Source organism: Carcharodon carcharias, chromosome 2 (assembly GCF_017639515.1).
Source record: "Carcharodon carcharias isolate sCarCar2 chromosome 2, sCarCar2.pri, whole genome shotgun sequence".
Taxonomy (NCBI): Eukaryota; Metazoa; Chordata; class Chondrichthyes; order Lamniformes; family Lamnidae; genus Carcharodon; species Carcharodon carcharias.
The window spans coordinates 27,926,460-27,943,527 of NC_054468.1; the positions used below are offsets into that span (position 1 = coordinate 27,926,460).

General features: G+C 41.4%; 1 protein-coding gene across 2 annotated transcripts in view; it reads left to right on the forward strand.

Moving 5' to 3' along the window:
* Window positions 1-17,068, forward strand: part of LOC121275369 — a 49,280-nt gene that overhangs the window by 27,624 nt on the left and 4,588 nt on the right. For both annotated transcript variants that reach the window (XM_041182892.1, XM_041182894.1), the window contains exon 7: window positions 8,864-8,993. In XM_041182892.1, the coding sequence (XP_041038826.1) occupies window positions 8,864-8,993 (130 nt within the window). The remainder of the gene's footprint in view (window positions 1-8,863; window positions 8,994-17,068) is intronic.

Here is a 17,068-nt window from a genome sequence, read left to right on the forward strand (position 1 = left end):
GTTCAGCCAGACGGAGGAGAGTGGTGGTGGATGGGGATTGTTCGGGCCTCTGTTCGAGGAAGAAACGGAGAGCCCTCAGACCATCCTGGTGGGGGATGGAGGTGTAGAGGGATTGGACGTCCATGGTGAAGAGGAGGCGGATGGGGCCAGGGAACTGGAAATTGTTGATGTGTCTTAAGGTGTCAAAGGAATCACAAATGTAGGTGGGAAGGGACTGGACAAGGGGAGAGGGAAGGGAGTCAAGATAACGAGAAATGAGTTCTGTGGGGCAGGAACAGGCTGACATGATCGGTCTGCCAGGACAGTCCTGTTTGTGGATTTTGGGTAGGAGGTAGAAGCGGGCCGTCCGAGGTTTGGAGACTATCAGGTTGGAAGCTGTGGAAGGAAGATCTCCAGAGGAGATGAGGTCAGCGACAGTCCTGGAAACAATGGCTTAATATTCAGTGGTGGGGTCATGGTCTGGGGAGAGGTAGGAGGAAGTGTCTGCGAGAAGTTAGGATTGTTTTCCTTAGAGAAAACATAAGAACATAAGAAATAGGAGCAGGAGTAGGTCATTCGGCCCCTCAAACCTGCCCTGTCATTCAATAAGATCATGGCTGATCTGCCCCCTGGCCTCAACTCCCCAACATTTCCAAAATCTACCTACCTCCTCTTTAAATACTTTCAGTGATCTAGCCTCACAGCTCTCTGGGGTAGAGAATTCAGACATTCATTCCCTCTGAGAGAAGAAATTCCTTCCCATCTCAGTTTTAAGTGAGTATCTCCTTATTCTGTTGTAACTACGTCCCCTAGTTAGAGATTACCCCACTAGTGGAAGCATCTTCTGAACATCTACCCTGTCAAGCCCCCTCAGAATCTTGTATGTTTCAATAAGGTCACTCCTCATTCTTCTAAACTCTATTGAATAAAGGCTTAATCTGTTTAGCCGTTCTTGATAAGTCAACCCCTTCATCTCAGGAATCAGCCTAGTCAATCTCTTTTGAACTGCCTCCAATGCCATTATATTCTTTCTTAAATACAGGGACCAAAACTGTGCACAGTACTCCAGGTGCGGCCTCACCAACAACCTGTACAGTTGTAACAAGACTTCACTATTTTTGAACTCCAACCCCCTAGCGATATAGGCCAAAGTTCCATTTGCCTTCTTAATTACTTGCTGCACCTGCATGCTATTTTTTTGTGTTTCATGCACCCAGATCCCTCTATGCTACATTTTTTGGAGTCTCTCCATTTAAATAATAGTCTGCCTTTTGATTTTCCTACCAAGGTACATGACCTCACACTTTCCTACATTAAACCCCATCTGCCAAGTTTTTGCCCACTCATTCAATGTGTCTATATCCCCTTGCAGATTCTTTATGTGCTCATCACAACATGCCCTCCCACCTATTTATGTATCGTCAGTGAATTTGGATACATGACACTCTGCCCCCTCCTCCAAGTCATTAATATAGATAGTAAATAATTGAGGCCCTAGGACTGATCCTTGTGGCACTCCACTTGTTATGTCTTTCCAACCTGAAAAAGACCCATTTATCCTGACTCTCTGTCTTCTGTTTGTTAACCAATCCTTAATCCATGCTAATACATTACCCCCAAAACCGTGAGCTCCTATCTTGTGCAATTACCTTTTATGTGGCACCTTATCGAATGCCTTCTGGAAATCTAAAGACACTACATCTACCAGATTCTCTTTATCAACTTTGTTATATCCTCAAAGAACTCTAGTAAATTTGTGAAACATGATTTCCCTTTCACAAAACCATGTTGGCTCTGTTTGATTGCCTTAAGCTTTTCTAAATGTCCTGCTATTTCTTCCTTAATGATGGACTCTAGCATTTTTCCAATGATTGATGTTAGGCTGACTGGCCTATAGTTTCTTGCTTTTTGTCTGTCTCCCTTCTTGAACAGGGACGCCACATTAATGGTTTTCCAATCCGCTGGGACCTTTTCGGAATCCAGTGAGTTCTGGAATATTTTGACCAATGTCTCCACTATTTCTGCAGCCACTTCCTTTAAAACCCTTGGATGCAGGCCATCAGGTCCTGGCGACTTGTTTGCCTTTAGTCCCATTAATTTGTCAAATACTTTGTCGCTCGTGATAGAGACTATTACAAGATCTTTCCCCCATTAGCTCCTTATTTACCTGATATCTTTGGAATGTGTCCTCCACCATAAAGACTGATACAAAATTTTGGTTTAAATTATCTGCCATTTCCCTGTTCCCCGTTATCAGTTCTCCAGTTGCATCCTCCAAGGGTCCCACGCTCACTTTAGCCATTCTCTTTTTATATACCCGTAGAAGCTCTTGCTGTTTGATTTTATATTTCTTGCCAATTTACTTTCATAATGAATTTTCTCCCTCTTTAGCCATCCGCAGCTGGTTCCGAAAATATTCCCAATCCTCTGGCCTACCACTAGTTTTTGCCACTTTGTTTGCCTTAGCTTTTGGGATTGGATACTCTCCTTAACCGCCTTTGTTAACCATGGGTAGTTCATCCTTCTCATCGAGTCTTTCTTTTTGACTGGGATAAATTTTTGCTGAGCATTATGAAATATCTGCTTAAATGAAAGCTCAGAAGAGATTTGATAGGTATTCAAAATCATGAGGAGTCTGGGCAAAGTTTAGGGAGAAACTATTCCCACTCATGAAAGGATCGAGAACGAGTGGGCACAGATTTAAAGTAATTAGTAAAAGAAGAAATAGTGATATGAGGGAAAGCTTTTTCACGCATCGAGTGGTTAGGATCTGGATTGCTCTGCCTGAGAATGTGTTGGAGGCAGGTTCAATTGAAATGTTCAAAAGGGAATTAAACTGTTATCTGAAAAGGAAGAATGTGCAGGGTTACGGGGAGAAGGCGGGAGAATGGAACTAGGTGTGTTGCTCACACGGAGAGCTGGTGCACGCACATTGGGCCAAATGGCCTCCTTCTGCCCCATAACAATTCTGTGATTCTATGTACTGCTAAGAGTGTCCATCTCAATCGCAATTTCTAAAAGTCATGATGTTTGGCTTGCATTAAGTAGAGCTATTATGAACATAAGAAAGTGAATAGAGGAGTATGACAGGAATTGTGGGATATGATATTTCCTGGACACTTGAACCAACTAGATGGAACTTTGAGCATGTTTCTGGTCCTGGACATCACTTGCAAATGGCTCCTCTTCCCATTCCTGCACCATTACCTCTTATGTTCCCCAAGATCTGTCATTGGCCCCCTCCTCTAGCTACTGCCCCTCAGAGACATCCAAAAGCATAGCATTTCACCTGTGCACCAATGACTGTCAGCTCCACCTCACCACGACCTCTCTCAACTCCTCTGCTTACTTTACATCCAGTTGAATATTGGAAAGGCTGAAGCCCTGGTTTTCAGTCCTTCACCTCCCCACACCCGTCCACCAAACTCAATTCTCTAGCTAATGTCTCCATCTCTCTCCTTGCAACAGCCTGGGACTAAACCAGTCTGTTCACAATCTTGACATCATTTTTGATTCCAAGATGAGCTTCCAACCATATATTCATGCCATTGCTAAGATCGCCTATTTCCACATCCATAAAATCGTCCAACTTCACCCTTGTTTCAGTTCATCAGCTGCTGAAACAGTCATCTATGCCTTCGTTACCTCTAGACACGACTGTTCCAATGCACCCCTTATTGCTCTCCCACATTCTGCCCTCCGTAAACTTCAGGTCATCCAAAACTCAGCTGCCCATCTCTTAACCCTTACCAAGACCCAATCCCCTATCACCTTTGGCTCCCAGTCAAGCAATACCTTGGTTTTAAAATGCTCAACCTTGTTTTCAAATATCTCCATGGCCTCGCCCCTCCCTATCTCTATGATCTCCTCTAGCCTACAACCCTCTGAGATAGCTGCACTTATATAATTCTGTCTTCTTGAGCATCTCTGATTTTAATCGCTCCGCAATTGGTGACTGTACCTTCAATCCATGAGACCCTAAACTCCCTCCCTGCACCTACCTGCCTCTCTACCTCGCTTTCCTCCTTTAAGTCACTCCTTAAAACCTTTGACCAAATTTTTGGTCATCTGACCTATGATCACTTATGTGGCTCGGTGTCATATTTTGTTTTATGATGCTCCTGTGAAGCGTTTTGGAACATTTATTATGTTCATCATCACCCACTGTCCCTCGTTTTGAGGATGCCTCAGGGCTAAGAGTTTCTGCCATGGGTCTTCTTGTGATAGAACAGGCTGATTCTCAACCCACAGATCTTTGGGCACATGGGGATAGGATGTCCCATGAGGAAGTGGGATCCAGAATACAGGATTTGCTTCCTATTTTTCTTCTCTGCTGCCTTTCTGTCTCATAACCAAGATGTGATTCGAAGCATGATGCAGCTTGATGGACAAGATACCGTTATTCTGAACGATGGGCAGCAGTATCCTCCCAGTCATTAATGTCAATGCTGCCACGCTTCAAGGAAAGCTTCAGAGCATTTTCTTTGCCCTCCCTTGGAACATTGGTCATTTGAGAGTTGAGAAACCTAAACATGGAGGATGAGATGGCTTTCGGCCATCTGGACACTGTGTCTAGTCCATTGTAGCTGATTTTGCAGGAGTTTTGCCTGAATGCTTATGAATTTTGCTTCAAGAAGGACACCAATGTTTGTTTCATGATCCTCCCATTCAATGTGAAGGATGTGGCGGAGACATTGCTGACGGAATTTCTCTAGTGCTCGTATATGTCGCTGATACACAGAGCAGGACTCCTTGCTAGAGTCTGCCAGGTGGGCCCAACCAGAATCCCTGACTTAAATGAAGCCCGAGTCCATCAACTTGTCAACTTCATGGACTGCCTGCAGTCCCAGCAGTTGTCCCTACTCAATTCTGGCATTGCTGGGACGACAGAGCTGCCAGCCAATCGGATTAACCGGCAGCTGTCTAGGGGGGCAGAAGTCCCACTTTGACCCGATTATGATTACCCCCAGCCTAATATCACTGTGGGGCAGCTGGGTTTCTGGTTGGCGTGAGACTTTTCAGTTCAGGAGGGGTGGGCGGTGTGGAAAATCCACCCTGCCATAAAATCCACGCCCAGGCAGGTCTCACTGCAATGCAGAGGCATGGTGATGATAATTGCTTTGTACACCAGGACTTTTGTTGACTTGTGGATGTCTTTGTTGTCAAACACTCGCTACCATAGTTGGTAGAAGGCTGAGCTGGCCCAGCTGATCCAATAAATATAAAAACAAAAATAAAAACAAAAAAACTGCGGATGCTGGAAATCCAAAACAAAAACAAAAACAGAATTACCTGGAAAAACTCAGCAGGTCTGGCAGCATCGGCGGAGAAGAAAAGAGTTGACGTTTCGAGTCCTCATGACCCTTCGACAGAACTTGAGTTCGAGTCCAAGAAAGAGTTGAAATATAAGCTGGTTTAAGGTGTGTGTGTGGGGGGCGGCGAGAGAGAGAGAGGTGGAGCGGGGGTGTGGTTGTAGGGACAAACAAGCAGTGATAGAAGCAGATCATCAAAAGATGTCAACAACAATAGTACAAAAGAACACATAGGTGTTAAAGTTAAAGTTGGTGATATTATCTAAACGAATGTGCTAATTAAGAATGGATGGCAGGGCACTCAAGGTATAGCTCTAGTGGGGGTGGGGAGAGCATAAAAGATGTAAAAAAATGCTCTCCCCACCCCCACTAGAGCTATACCTTGAGTGCCCTACCATCCATTCTTAATTAGCACATTTGTTTAGATAATATCACCAACTTTAACTTTAACACCTATGTGTTCTTTTGTACTATTGTTGTTAACATCTTTTGATGATCTGCTTCTATCATTGCTTGTTTGTCCCTACAACCACACCCCCACTCCACCTCCCTCTCTCTCTCTCTCCCTCCCCCCACACACACACCTTAAACCAGCTTATATTTCAACTCTTTCTTGGACTCGAACTCAAGTTCTGTCGAAGGGTCATGAGGACTCGAAACGTCAACTCTTTTCTTCCCAGCTGATCCAATGTTGGATCTCCTCATCAATGGTGGCCTTTTGAGAGAGGAGGCTGCCAAAGTATGGGAAGTTCTCAATATTATTGTGTTAAAGGTGCTGTATAAATATAATTTGTTTGTACATTTCTGTGTGCCATCTTGGGCCTATGCCTATGAGAACAGAGGTTTCCAGTAGTTCACAGAAACTTGTAAAGCCTAGGTTGAAACCTGATCTTCAGGATCAGAGGATAGCATGGAGCCAAGCCTTATGAAAGACAGATGAACTGGAGGAAATAATAAATAAAAAACAGAAGAGAATAAATCTCTTGTGTACAGTTTTTGTTTGCTTTTAATATGTTTTAGTTTAGATGAACTTTGAAAGAGCCTACTGTATAACAGAAATGTAATGCTCCCTTCAGCAATTAAAGCAATTTTGAATCCCACCACTTTTACAGTTCAGTTGTTTTCACTCTTAAGTGATCATAGTTCTGCAAACTTCTTTCAGAATACTAACTTGGCTGAGATGTAAAATAGCTTTGTGCCTTAGGTGAAGCACAAGCAGCAGTTTCTGACAGCAGCAAGACCCTCAGGTCATATTCCAGGTGCTTTCTCTCTGCCAGATTTCTCTTTGCATGAAAATCAATAGATAATGATGATTGATTTCTGCTTTGCTTCGATCTATTATATGAACCCTGATTTATAGCTGTAACTATGCTGTGGCTTAATCTCACTCACGCCAGTGGTATTACCCTATCTGTGATTTTTTGCAGGCTATTCCTAAATCTTGCTTTACCTCTGAAGCTAAAAGGAGTTTTCTTAATTAAAACTCGACAAGGGATGTTTAGTTTTACTAGAATATAAGAAAAACTGTATGAACTGATCTTTGATTTTTGTACATTTTACTAATCCTCTGGAGGAGAGCAGTTTGTTTTGATAAGGTCAGAATAGCTTGAGTTCACATTGATGTCAGCATGCTGGCCTATGCTTGATTCAATTTGTATATCTGAAATGTTTCATTAGAGACTGTCAGCCCTGGTGCATTTGTTTAACAAAACAGTGTGGTGAATTATGTTCTAGATTGTGAATTTTATAATTTGCTGGCAAAGATCCAGAATAACAGAGTGGACTTAATATTGTCCCAATGAACAGACATAGCAGTTCAAATTGAATTTCTGTAATTTACTGGATCAAGCTGTTGGATAGGTTTTACATTTGGGAATTCCTTATTGTCCTAGTCTTTATGGTTAAGGCTTATTGGCAGTGGGGAAGGGCCTTGTTAGCTGTTCTGAATTTAGAGTGGCATGTGATCCAAGCTGAAATGATTTGTTTACTTATGGGAAAGCAGAGTTTCTTGTGTAATTTGTTGTGTCTTTACAAACGTTGGGCTTAGGGACTAAAAGAATGTTGAGAATATGTTGGAATGAGAGGAAGAAATTTGCTCTTTTCCAGTTCCTTTGACAGTCCTGGATAGTTCACAAGTTGATGGTGTCTGTGTTCATTTTTAACCAACCTTGCTATGGAGATTCAAGTCTACCTTGTGTAATATGAAGACAACTCCAAAAAAAAATGCTCCTGGCATAATTGCAGACGGCATTTCAAACAACACACCAGGATATGTACATATGATTAATGTATTGTTTTTCAATGCACAAACTACAACAGCACAGATCTAAAAGGTCAAAAAAATGACAGTAGAAGGTATTAATTGAAGTAACAGGCGTGCAAATCTAAAGGAAACAGGTTAAACCCATCATGGGTACAAGCAAAGCACTACTGCACGGCACAAAGTTGCAGGAAAGAGGAAGCAAGCAGAAACACAAAGATTCTGACTTAAAGATTGTAAAAAGTTCCTACTCCATTAAAATTAAGCATTTAAAAATCAAACCTTGCCACATCAGAACATTTCTTTGTGAAGTACTAAAGCAACTAAAAGCTGAAACTGTGGAATTAAGATTCAAAATTCGACGTAAGCAACAAAAAAAAGTTTCTCCAGAGATTATTATAACCCCTCAAAAAATCAGGCCTAATTGTCACTTGTTAAAGAGCAACAAAGGCATCAACAACCATTTATAAAATGAAATACAATGTTTAAAGAGGCCAATTGTCTTTGCCTGGTGTGCTAACCCTTGGGAACCACAGGATGCCTGATCTATGAATCTATGTTATTTATTTTTCTAGTTAACACTTAGGGAGAGTGGGGGGAGTAGGTGGGGGGGGTTGGGGGGGGCGGGTGTGGGGGAATGGGATCGGGGGTGGTTGGGGGGGATGGGGTGGTGAGGGGACTACCAACTCAAATCAAAATGTGTAAACACTTATAGAAATAAATGAGACAGCCAAACAAGATTTTCACCAAGAAAAAGAACCACAAAAATTCTGTGGCAAAGATAAATAGTTCCAAAAAGGTTTTCAGAACAAAGCAAAAGAAGCCCACATTTTAAATGAGACTTTCACTGGCCACTGTCTGAGTTTTAATTGGTGTATTTAGTCAATATATCACAATCCATTTTCCCTACATTTAATTCTACTTGACAGACTGCAGTGGAGTAAATTTTACTCCAAGGCATCATTGACACGAGGCCTGAACCATTTCAATGGCCGAGTCTGATTTATGTCAGACTGCGAGCTATGAATGTTGTTCTAGCCTCATGGTAGCTTGTTGATCTTGTGTAACAGAGGAGTGAGTGGGTTTGGCGGTGGCAGGAAGTTTGATGTCCCCTGACCCAGATCCAAGCCCAGCCAGAGACATCTGGGAAGCACAGAAAGGCTGCCAACAGGCCAGGTGGTTTTATCATTCCCCACGTAACCCCTCAGCCACATCTGAGAATGTTAGGCATATTTGTCGATATGAAATATTGCAATAAAGAGGTGTAAAAAAATGATCTGGTCTTCAAAATGTTTCCTCTCAATGTTTGAAGGGAAATGCAAGAAGGAACCCCCACAGATTGCTCCCTGGTTATCCAAATTGTACCTCGCAGATAATGGTATTGACGGAAGAGGAAATGAAAGCAGAATAGGTCCAATGATGTTTACTGAAATGTTGTGTCAGTAAGTATCTTCAAAAATATCCTGTAATCTGACTGAATGTGTTCATTATGTCCATGGGAGTATTTAACCTGTTTTAACAGTGAATGTCAGTGTGTTCATCATGCATCTAATTTATCTAATTTATGTTCATCATAGATCTCTTTGCATGTTTGTCACTGGGCCATATAAGCTTGGGATCAATGAATTTTATGATATTGGAAGAAGCAGACTTTGCAAAAACAGAAAAAGACTCCTTCCAAAATTAATTGGTTACTACCTCCCCCACCAAAACACAACTTCTTCTCCCTCTTGCAAACAGTTAAAGAAGAACAAAAGTTTGGTGGGAATGCTTTTTCTTCAATGTGTTTGATAAAAGCAATAACAGATCTATATCTTTACTAATTGTATCTTTTTCTAAACATAGACACCCATCATTTAGACATATCTTCCCTCTAGGGTCACTTTGGTGGCATCATGAATATGACGGTCCTTGTGTACTCCATAGTTGAGTACTGTGCACTGGTATGGACCAAAGGTAGCCACACTCAACTTGTTGATGTCCAGCTACAATGTGGTACTGTATATCACCATCACCCAACACCCTGGCTGCCATTGATGTTGCACATCACTCCCCCACCAATTCACTGCAATGCTCCAAACCTCCAGGAAGTCCACTGAATCAAGAAAATAAATGACCACCCCGTCCACCAGGATTTCAACAATATCCCTCAACAATATCCATTTGAAATTGCTCAAGTCCTTTTAGACCTATGTGCTTAACCTTTGACAATGTGACTTGAACCCTGCTGATGTTTGTAAAGCCAAATGGAGTTCACAAGAAGTCACAACCACCTCGTGAAAGACCTGACTCAAATTCCCTGGCTTTGATCTCCCACGAAGCTCGTGGGCAACCCTTTACCACATCTGAACAAACCGTAGCAGATGCTGTTACTTGCATATGGAAAATTTAAAAACTTCCAATTTGCGATTGTGGTGACCCAGAACAGACCACAATGCCCACTTCACAAATACAAAGGAGGCATCACAATGACATGTTCCCGTACCCTTGATGCAATTATCTGGCTTAACCACCTGTGTGCAAAACTATAGTTGTTGCTCTACATCTACATCAACCAAAAAAAGAAAAACAATATGGATATGCCACCTGCATTGCAGAGCATTATTTAAATGCTGATCAGACATTCATCTACTTAAAGGTCCGATCCAGGCTGTTCTGTTCTGGCTAGCACTCTCATTAGATCATTGTTTCCCACTGCTGCTGTTTGGATAGGAGTGCTTAGCTTCTTATTTATGAATTGAGCTCAATGCTTCAAACCTCCATTCTTTACCTAAACCTGATTCTCAAATTGATGTATCCTTTCTCTACGTTCATGGGCACCTTTGACCATTGAAAAACTCTGTACTTATTCCATTCATGTCTGGTAGACAAAAGGTTTGGAGGATATCACATATTGTTTTAAGGCTTTATGTAGATTTATATAGATTTAAGACTTTATGCTTGCTTGGATCTAAACAGCATTTAGATCATTCATTGGTATTACAATTTTTACTATACCTTTTTAATATTCAGACAGCCTGGATGATGCTGACAAGCCTATGAACACATGCTACCATCTGTATGATTCAGAATTGTGCAATTGAAATGTGAAGTGCAAGCACTTATTGAGGAGCAGCCTAATATTGAAATTCAACAAGACTGCTTAATGATTAGTTATGGTCATGTCAAGACAAGTGGTCCTTGGGAGAATGTCTAGAGCTATGAATTGCTGCTATGAAGAAAATTGAGTCATTCATATATAGGAACATATGAATTAGGAGCAGGAGTAGGCCACTTGGCCCCTTGAGCCTGCTCTGCCATTCAATGTGATCTTGGCTGATATGATTGTAACCTCAACTTCACATTCCCAACTATCCCAATAACCTTTCACCCACTTGTTTATCAATAATATATCTAGCTCTGCCTTAAAATTATTTGAAGACTCTGCTTCCATCGCCTTTTGAGGAAGAGAGTTCCAAAGATTCATGCGTTAGGACACCCAGATGCCTATGAATCTCCAAGCTTTGCAATCTCTCACCATTTAGATATTATGCTTTTTTATCCTTCCTGCCAAAATGGACAATTTCACATATTTCCACATTTTTCTGGGCATGTGCTGCTGTATGGGGCAGAGCCAAGCCTGTTTCCCTCCTTCCCCACTGGAGTCACACATACACATTCAATGTTGCAGCCGTACAGTGGCACTTGATGTTGCATGTACCTGGCTGAAGCCTACAGCTGCTACCATATGAGAAAAATATATTTATTAGAACTTGACTGGAAGTATATGCCAAATAACTTAACATTTCCATCTTGTTTCATGGTATTAACAACTTCAAGGAGATAGTATCATAAACCAAGGAGGGAAAAACACTGAGGCACGTTAGTATTTTGGAATGCCTTCCATAATCTGCTATTCATTATAGCATTCACACTTCAGGATTATGGAAGTTTTTATATTTGCTATGGTTCTTCTCAACGATGGTCATGGGTACAGTGGCAACTCCACTGTCAAACGAGAAGACTTGACAAGAAGTGATGTTGAGTTACTGTTCACTTGAACGAAGCAAAAACAATACCATGGCCTGTTGAAGGATAGACCAGAAATGTTTATGGCATGAATTTGTTTGGATTCGACTGGAACAAGCTATTATTGGCCTATAATCTGCTGTCAGAATAACAGTGAGGGGAATAGTGCTCACTATATTTTATGCACAAACGCTGCAGCAACTTTAGGCAATGGCAGATGTGCAGTTAAACATGGAAACCCAAAAGTTACTGTATGAAATGTGTTGCTCGGCCATTAACTTTGTGAAAATAGCATCCTACTGTCTGGTTCACCAGTGAAATTTATTCACAGCTTGAAGTCGCTGTACTGACTCAGTGTTACGATCCCAGGTCAGGCCCTCAATTTTGTTACAGTCCCAGACCAAACCCCCAATTTTGATATGGTCCAATTAGGGACCAGTGACTTTTGTTGTAAAGTAGACAAAACCACAAGATTCTCCTATATAAAAGATTTTACTATATAAAAGTCAGCGAAGCAAATAGTCAACACTATTTACCTTAAACTTTAACATCCAGAATTAGAATGAGGTAAACATGAATTAATAGACGAACTACGGTCAAACACAGCACAAACTGCACTTTAAATACCAGAATACAACCAAGACAGATCCCATGAATTTCTCAGAAGCCCACCCAGATATAGTGATCACTGTGAGTAAACATAAATTCTTTAAAATCCTGTTTTCCCCACGAGGTATTTCAGTTCCTCTCTTCTGAGGATATAGCTTCCAATTTCTCTAATAGCTATTCCAACTTACGATGCACCAATGACTGTTCACCAGTTGCTCAATCTCTTCTCCCAAGACTGCATCCCACTGGATTCACAACGCTGCATCCCAGCATCTAAACACCATGAGATGAGCTATCTAGCTGCTCTGAGAACACCACTGCTCTAGGGCTACTCTGAACCCCAACTTCCAGCTGCACCAAGCAATGACTTCTTGGGCTCCCATGAACCCCAAGTCCAAGCTGCACAAAGCCAATACTGCTTATGGACTTCCCTGAACCCCCAACTCTCAATGGTTCCTGGGACTCCTCCGAGCCCCAGCTCTCTCAGCAGCACAGAACTAGTGATGTTCTGCCACCTCTTCAGCTCCTAATGGGCTTCTCTGAGCCCCAGCTGCAATGGAGCTAATGACAGCACTTCAGCTGCCACCTCTTCGGTTCCCGACTGAAAACTGTTCACCATGGGCTGTTGTTCACTGCCCATGAACTGCTGCACTCTGACCCCTGAACTGATCTGTGACCTGTTAATATCTCCCAACAGGGTTCTGCCCCTGCCCTGAGGCAGTGTCTGGTGTATCAAAACTTGGTGCAATCTGTACCTTACTATTACAATATACAGTTAACCAAGGGACACTCCCACAGGTGCCAACCCACAATGGCTCCACATCAAAAACACACAGACAAAAATCCAAAAATATAGATTCCTCACACTGTTTCTCTTGGGAAAAAGAAAGCTTCACCATTGTGAACATTTCTATACAGTAGCCTTGAAGTACAATAAGTTATCATCATAAACCTTATAACAAATAACTTCTACCATACCATGCAGGTAACCTTTCCACATTTCGCAATTACACATAATGTATTCGCAAAGTCATAAAAGTTTAACCAAAACAAAACCATGTATCTGTGACAAGTAGGATTAGCAGGCTTTAGACATCATAGAATTGTCATAACTCAGAGCCTGCTCTTCCTCCTACATTCTTTTTATAAACTCTGGACAAGGCATCCGCAATTACCTGGTTTCCCATAATCTTTTCATGGTCAACCAAATGTAGTGGAAATACATTGATGTTTTCTTTAGAAACACCTTGACCAGCTTATATTTCTATTTTAAGTCATGGTTTTTCAACCTTTCTGGTGGAATTGCACCAATACCCTGGAGGCCTCGCCTTCTTCACATATGGATTCATAGTAGTTGCACCATATAATACAAATGACTTTCGCATAGGTTTCCCAACTTTAATTCAGAAGAATCCGGGTATGGGGATGCAGTGGGTGGGAAGGTGATCTTATTCTTCTCCCCTGCTGATAGAAACATGTCTTTGACTGATTCTTTTAAGTTTATTAAAGAAAGCTTGTATTTCTGATTGACAACCAGCTTAAATTATCTTCCTCAATAACTTCCTTCAGAACAGATTTGGTTGTTTAATCATTTTGATCAACATTGCATGAATAAGCCTGCATGGAGGGAGTTTAGCTCCCTTTACTCAGGTCAGCCACTAGTTTAGCCGAGAGATGTGCTCGAGCCTTCTGCACATGTTCATGTTCTTCCTGCTGGTCCCTCAAAAGTGGAGTCTTCGTCTCCCATTCATTCACAATTTCATCCAACTATTTTTTTACTTTCTTAATTTCCTATTCTTTTTCAAGTTTGTTGATCTTTTCACTCAGTTTAGCAACTGCCCTGGTGAGTTTGATTGCCTCTGTTTCAGAGTTACTTGCAGAAGCCTTATACAAATGTGACAACTTCACATGGGCGTTTAGTTCATTTTGGAATCTTTCTCCCATGGTTGCTGACTACTCCTTAGACTCTTTCAATTTACTTGTTAGACCCTCAACCTGCTTTTCAAAATTTTCCTTAGCTGCTTTTAAAGTCTTCATCTGCTCTTCCATGCTGCACATTTCATCCTTTTTGTTCTCCAGATTGCATTGGAGTTCCAGATTGTCATTTCACTTTTCACAATGACATTCCAGTAGTTCTTCAGAATAGTTTTTAATTCTGCATTCAACCTGTTCTGGTTCATCAGTAATCTCTTTTCCTGTTAAATATCATGAAAAATGCCTTGAAGAGAGATTTATGATACTTGAAGTCCATCAAGTTTTAATTGAAGATCTATCTTTGTTGAATTTGCTTCTACAAGTTTATCATTTAGACATTACAAATCCTTGTTGACCAATGTTCAAGAATTCTCACCAATTCTCGTTTTCCATTAATTAACCCATCCTTTGTGCATGAAAGTTGGTTCTTTACACTGAGCAGTTTTTCCTTAACAGTTCCTAGTTCCTCACACAACCTTTGACATTCTTACATCTCTGATTCCAACTTTTCTTGACCCTCGGCTATTCATTTTTCCACTTCACCAGTCTAGCCTTATGAGCTTGGGCTCTAGGTAGCAAGCAATCAGGAAACATTCCTCCTGCAAAATTTCCATTTCTCTCACTTCAACAGGCTCTCTGAGATGCTAATAATGTTCAAACCTGCCAAATCATTCCCAAGTATAAAATCTACCCCTTCCATGGGTAAACTGGGAACAATTCCCAACGTAACAATTCCACTTACCAAGTCACTTCACCAATTAACTTTATACAAAGAAACAGGTTCATAGTCCCATGAATATCCCCTATTGATACTTTTTCTTTCATCAAACCATCTGGAAGACACATTATATCATCAGTCATAGAAACGTAGAAAATAGGAGCGGGTGTAGGCCATTTGGCCCTTTGAGCCTGCTCCGCCATTCATGAAGATCATGGCTGATCATCCAACTCAATAGCCTGCTCCTGCTTTCTCCCCATACCCTTTGATCCCTTTCGCCCCAAGAGCTGTAACTAACTCCTTCTTGAAAACATACAATGTTTTGGCCTCAACTACTTTCTGTGGTAGCGAATTCCATAGGCTCACCACTCTCTGGGTGAAGAAATTTCTCTTCATCTCAGTCCTAAATAGTCTACCCCGTATTCCCAGACTGTGACCCCTGCTTCTGGACTCCCCCACTATCGGCAACATCCTTCCTGCATCTACCCTGTCTAGTCCTGTTAGAATTTTAAAGGTTTCTATGAGATCCCCCCTCATTCTTCTGAACTCCAGCAAATATAATCCTAACTGACTCAATCTCTCCTCATATGTCAGTCCCACCATCCCAGGAATCAGTCTGGTAAACCTTCGCTGCACCCCCTCAACAGCAAGAACATCCTTCCAGGCCAAAACTGCACACAATATTCCAGGTGTGGTCTCACCAAGGCCCTGTATAATTGCATCAAGACATTCCTGCTCCTGTACTCGAATCCTCTCGCCAAGAAGACCAACATACCACTTGCCTTCTTTACCGCCTGCTGCACCTGCGTGCTTACCTTCAGTGACTGGTGTGCAAGGACACCCAGTTTCATTGCACATTCCCCTCTCTCAATTTATAGCCATTCAGATAATAATCTGCCTTCCTGTTTTTGCTACCAAAGTGGATAATCTCACATTTATCCATGTTATACTGCATCGGCCATGCATTTGCCCACTCACTCAGCTTGTCCAAATCACATTGAAGCATCCCTGCATCCTCCTCACAGGATGTCACCATTAAAGACTGAACTGCTCCAGCACCTCTCAAAATATTAATTTGTTTACTTGTTTTGTTGGAGGAGTAAGGGAATACTTATCCCTTGGAGACAAAATCTCTTTAACCTCCAGCAATCTGACTTACATCATCAGTGTCCAGGGAAGAATCCCCTTGACTATCCTATCCCTCATTCCAGCAGGTTCTGAGGGCCCACTTTGCACTTGTACCATTGCTACTGTTTGGACATCCATTTCTTTTACTGATACAGTCTTTTCCGAGGACACCTTAGGTGTCCCTATTACTGCCACTGATTTACTGTCCAGCTTCAAACAATTTGCATTTACGTGCACCATCTTACATCAATAAAAGTATACTGGTTTATTTACATCACTTTTATTCTCTATTCTATCATTTTAATTGACTAGGACAGCTTCTTTTAAACCATGTAACCTAAGCTTTTATTTGTCCAGTTCATACTGTTTATATTATTTCTCTCTTTGAAGCTCTCTGTCTCTTTATTTACCTCTTTCTTCACTTGCTAATTTCCCTCTCTGGAATCCAAGTTTGAGATTTTGCATTTCCATTTAATTTATTCTTTTTCTTCTTTGTCAAGTTCGAACTTTTGCTTTTCTCTGTCTCTTTTATTTTAGCCAACTCGAGCTGCGTTCTATTTGGGTCAGGCTTTTCTTCTTCCGATCCTAAATGCTGTGCTATTACCTCAATTATGTCTGCTTTTTAGCCCATGCTTTTAACTCCAACTTCAACTTTTCTGCTAATACTATCAACCTAACCTTGGTCATTTGTTGCAAATTTCACCCAGGAGAAAAACAGTAGCAACTGACAAAGCCATCATGCATTCCAATGAGTACAGTACACTTCACTGTGAGATCCTGCTAGCCCTACAAGTCCCAGCACCCGTATCCATCTGTGAATTTGAGGTCTGATTAAGGGCTCCCAATTTTGTTACAGTCCCAGATCAGACCCCCCAGCTTTGTTACGATCCGTTTAGGGACTGGAATCTTAAATTTGACTTTGAATTTAGATTTGATTTAAATTTTAAATCCCAGTTACTCACTAAGAGAATAGAACCACACGACTCCATGGTTTTAAACTGTTTACAGAAGTCAGCAAAGCAAACAGTCAACACTATCTATCTTATACTCTAACATCCAGAATTAACATGAGGTAAACAC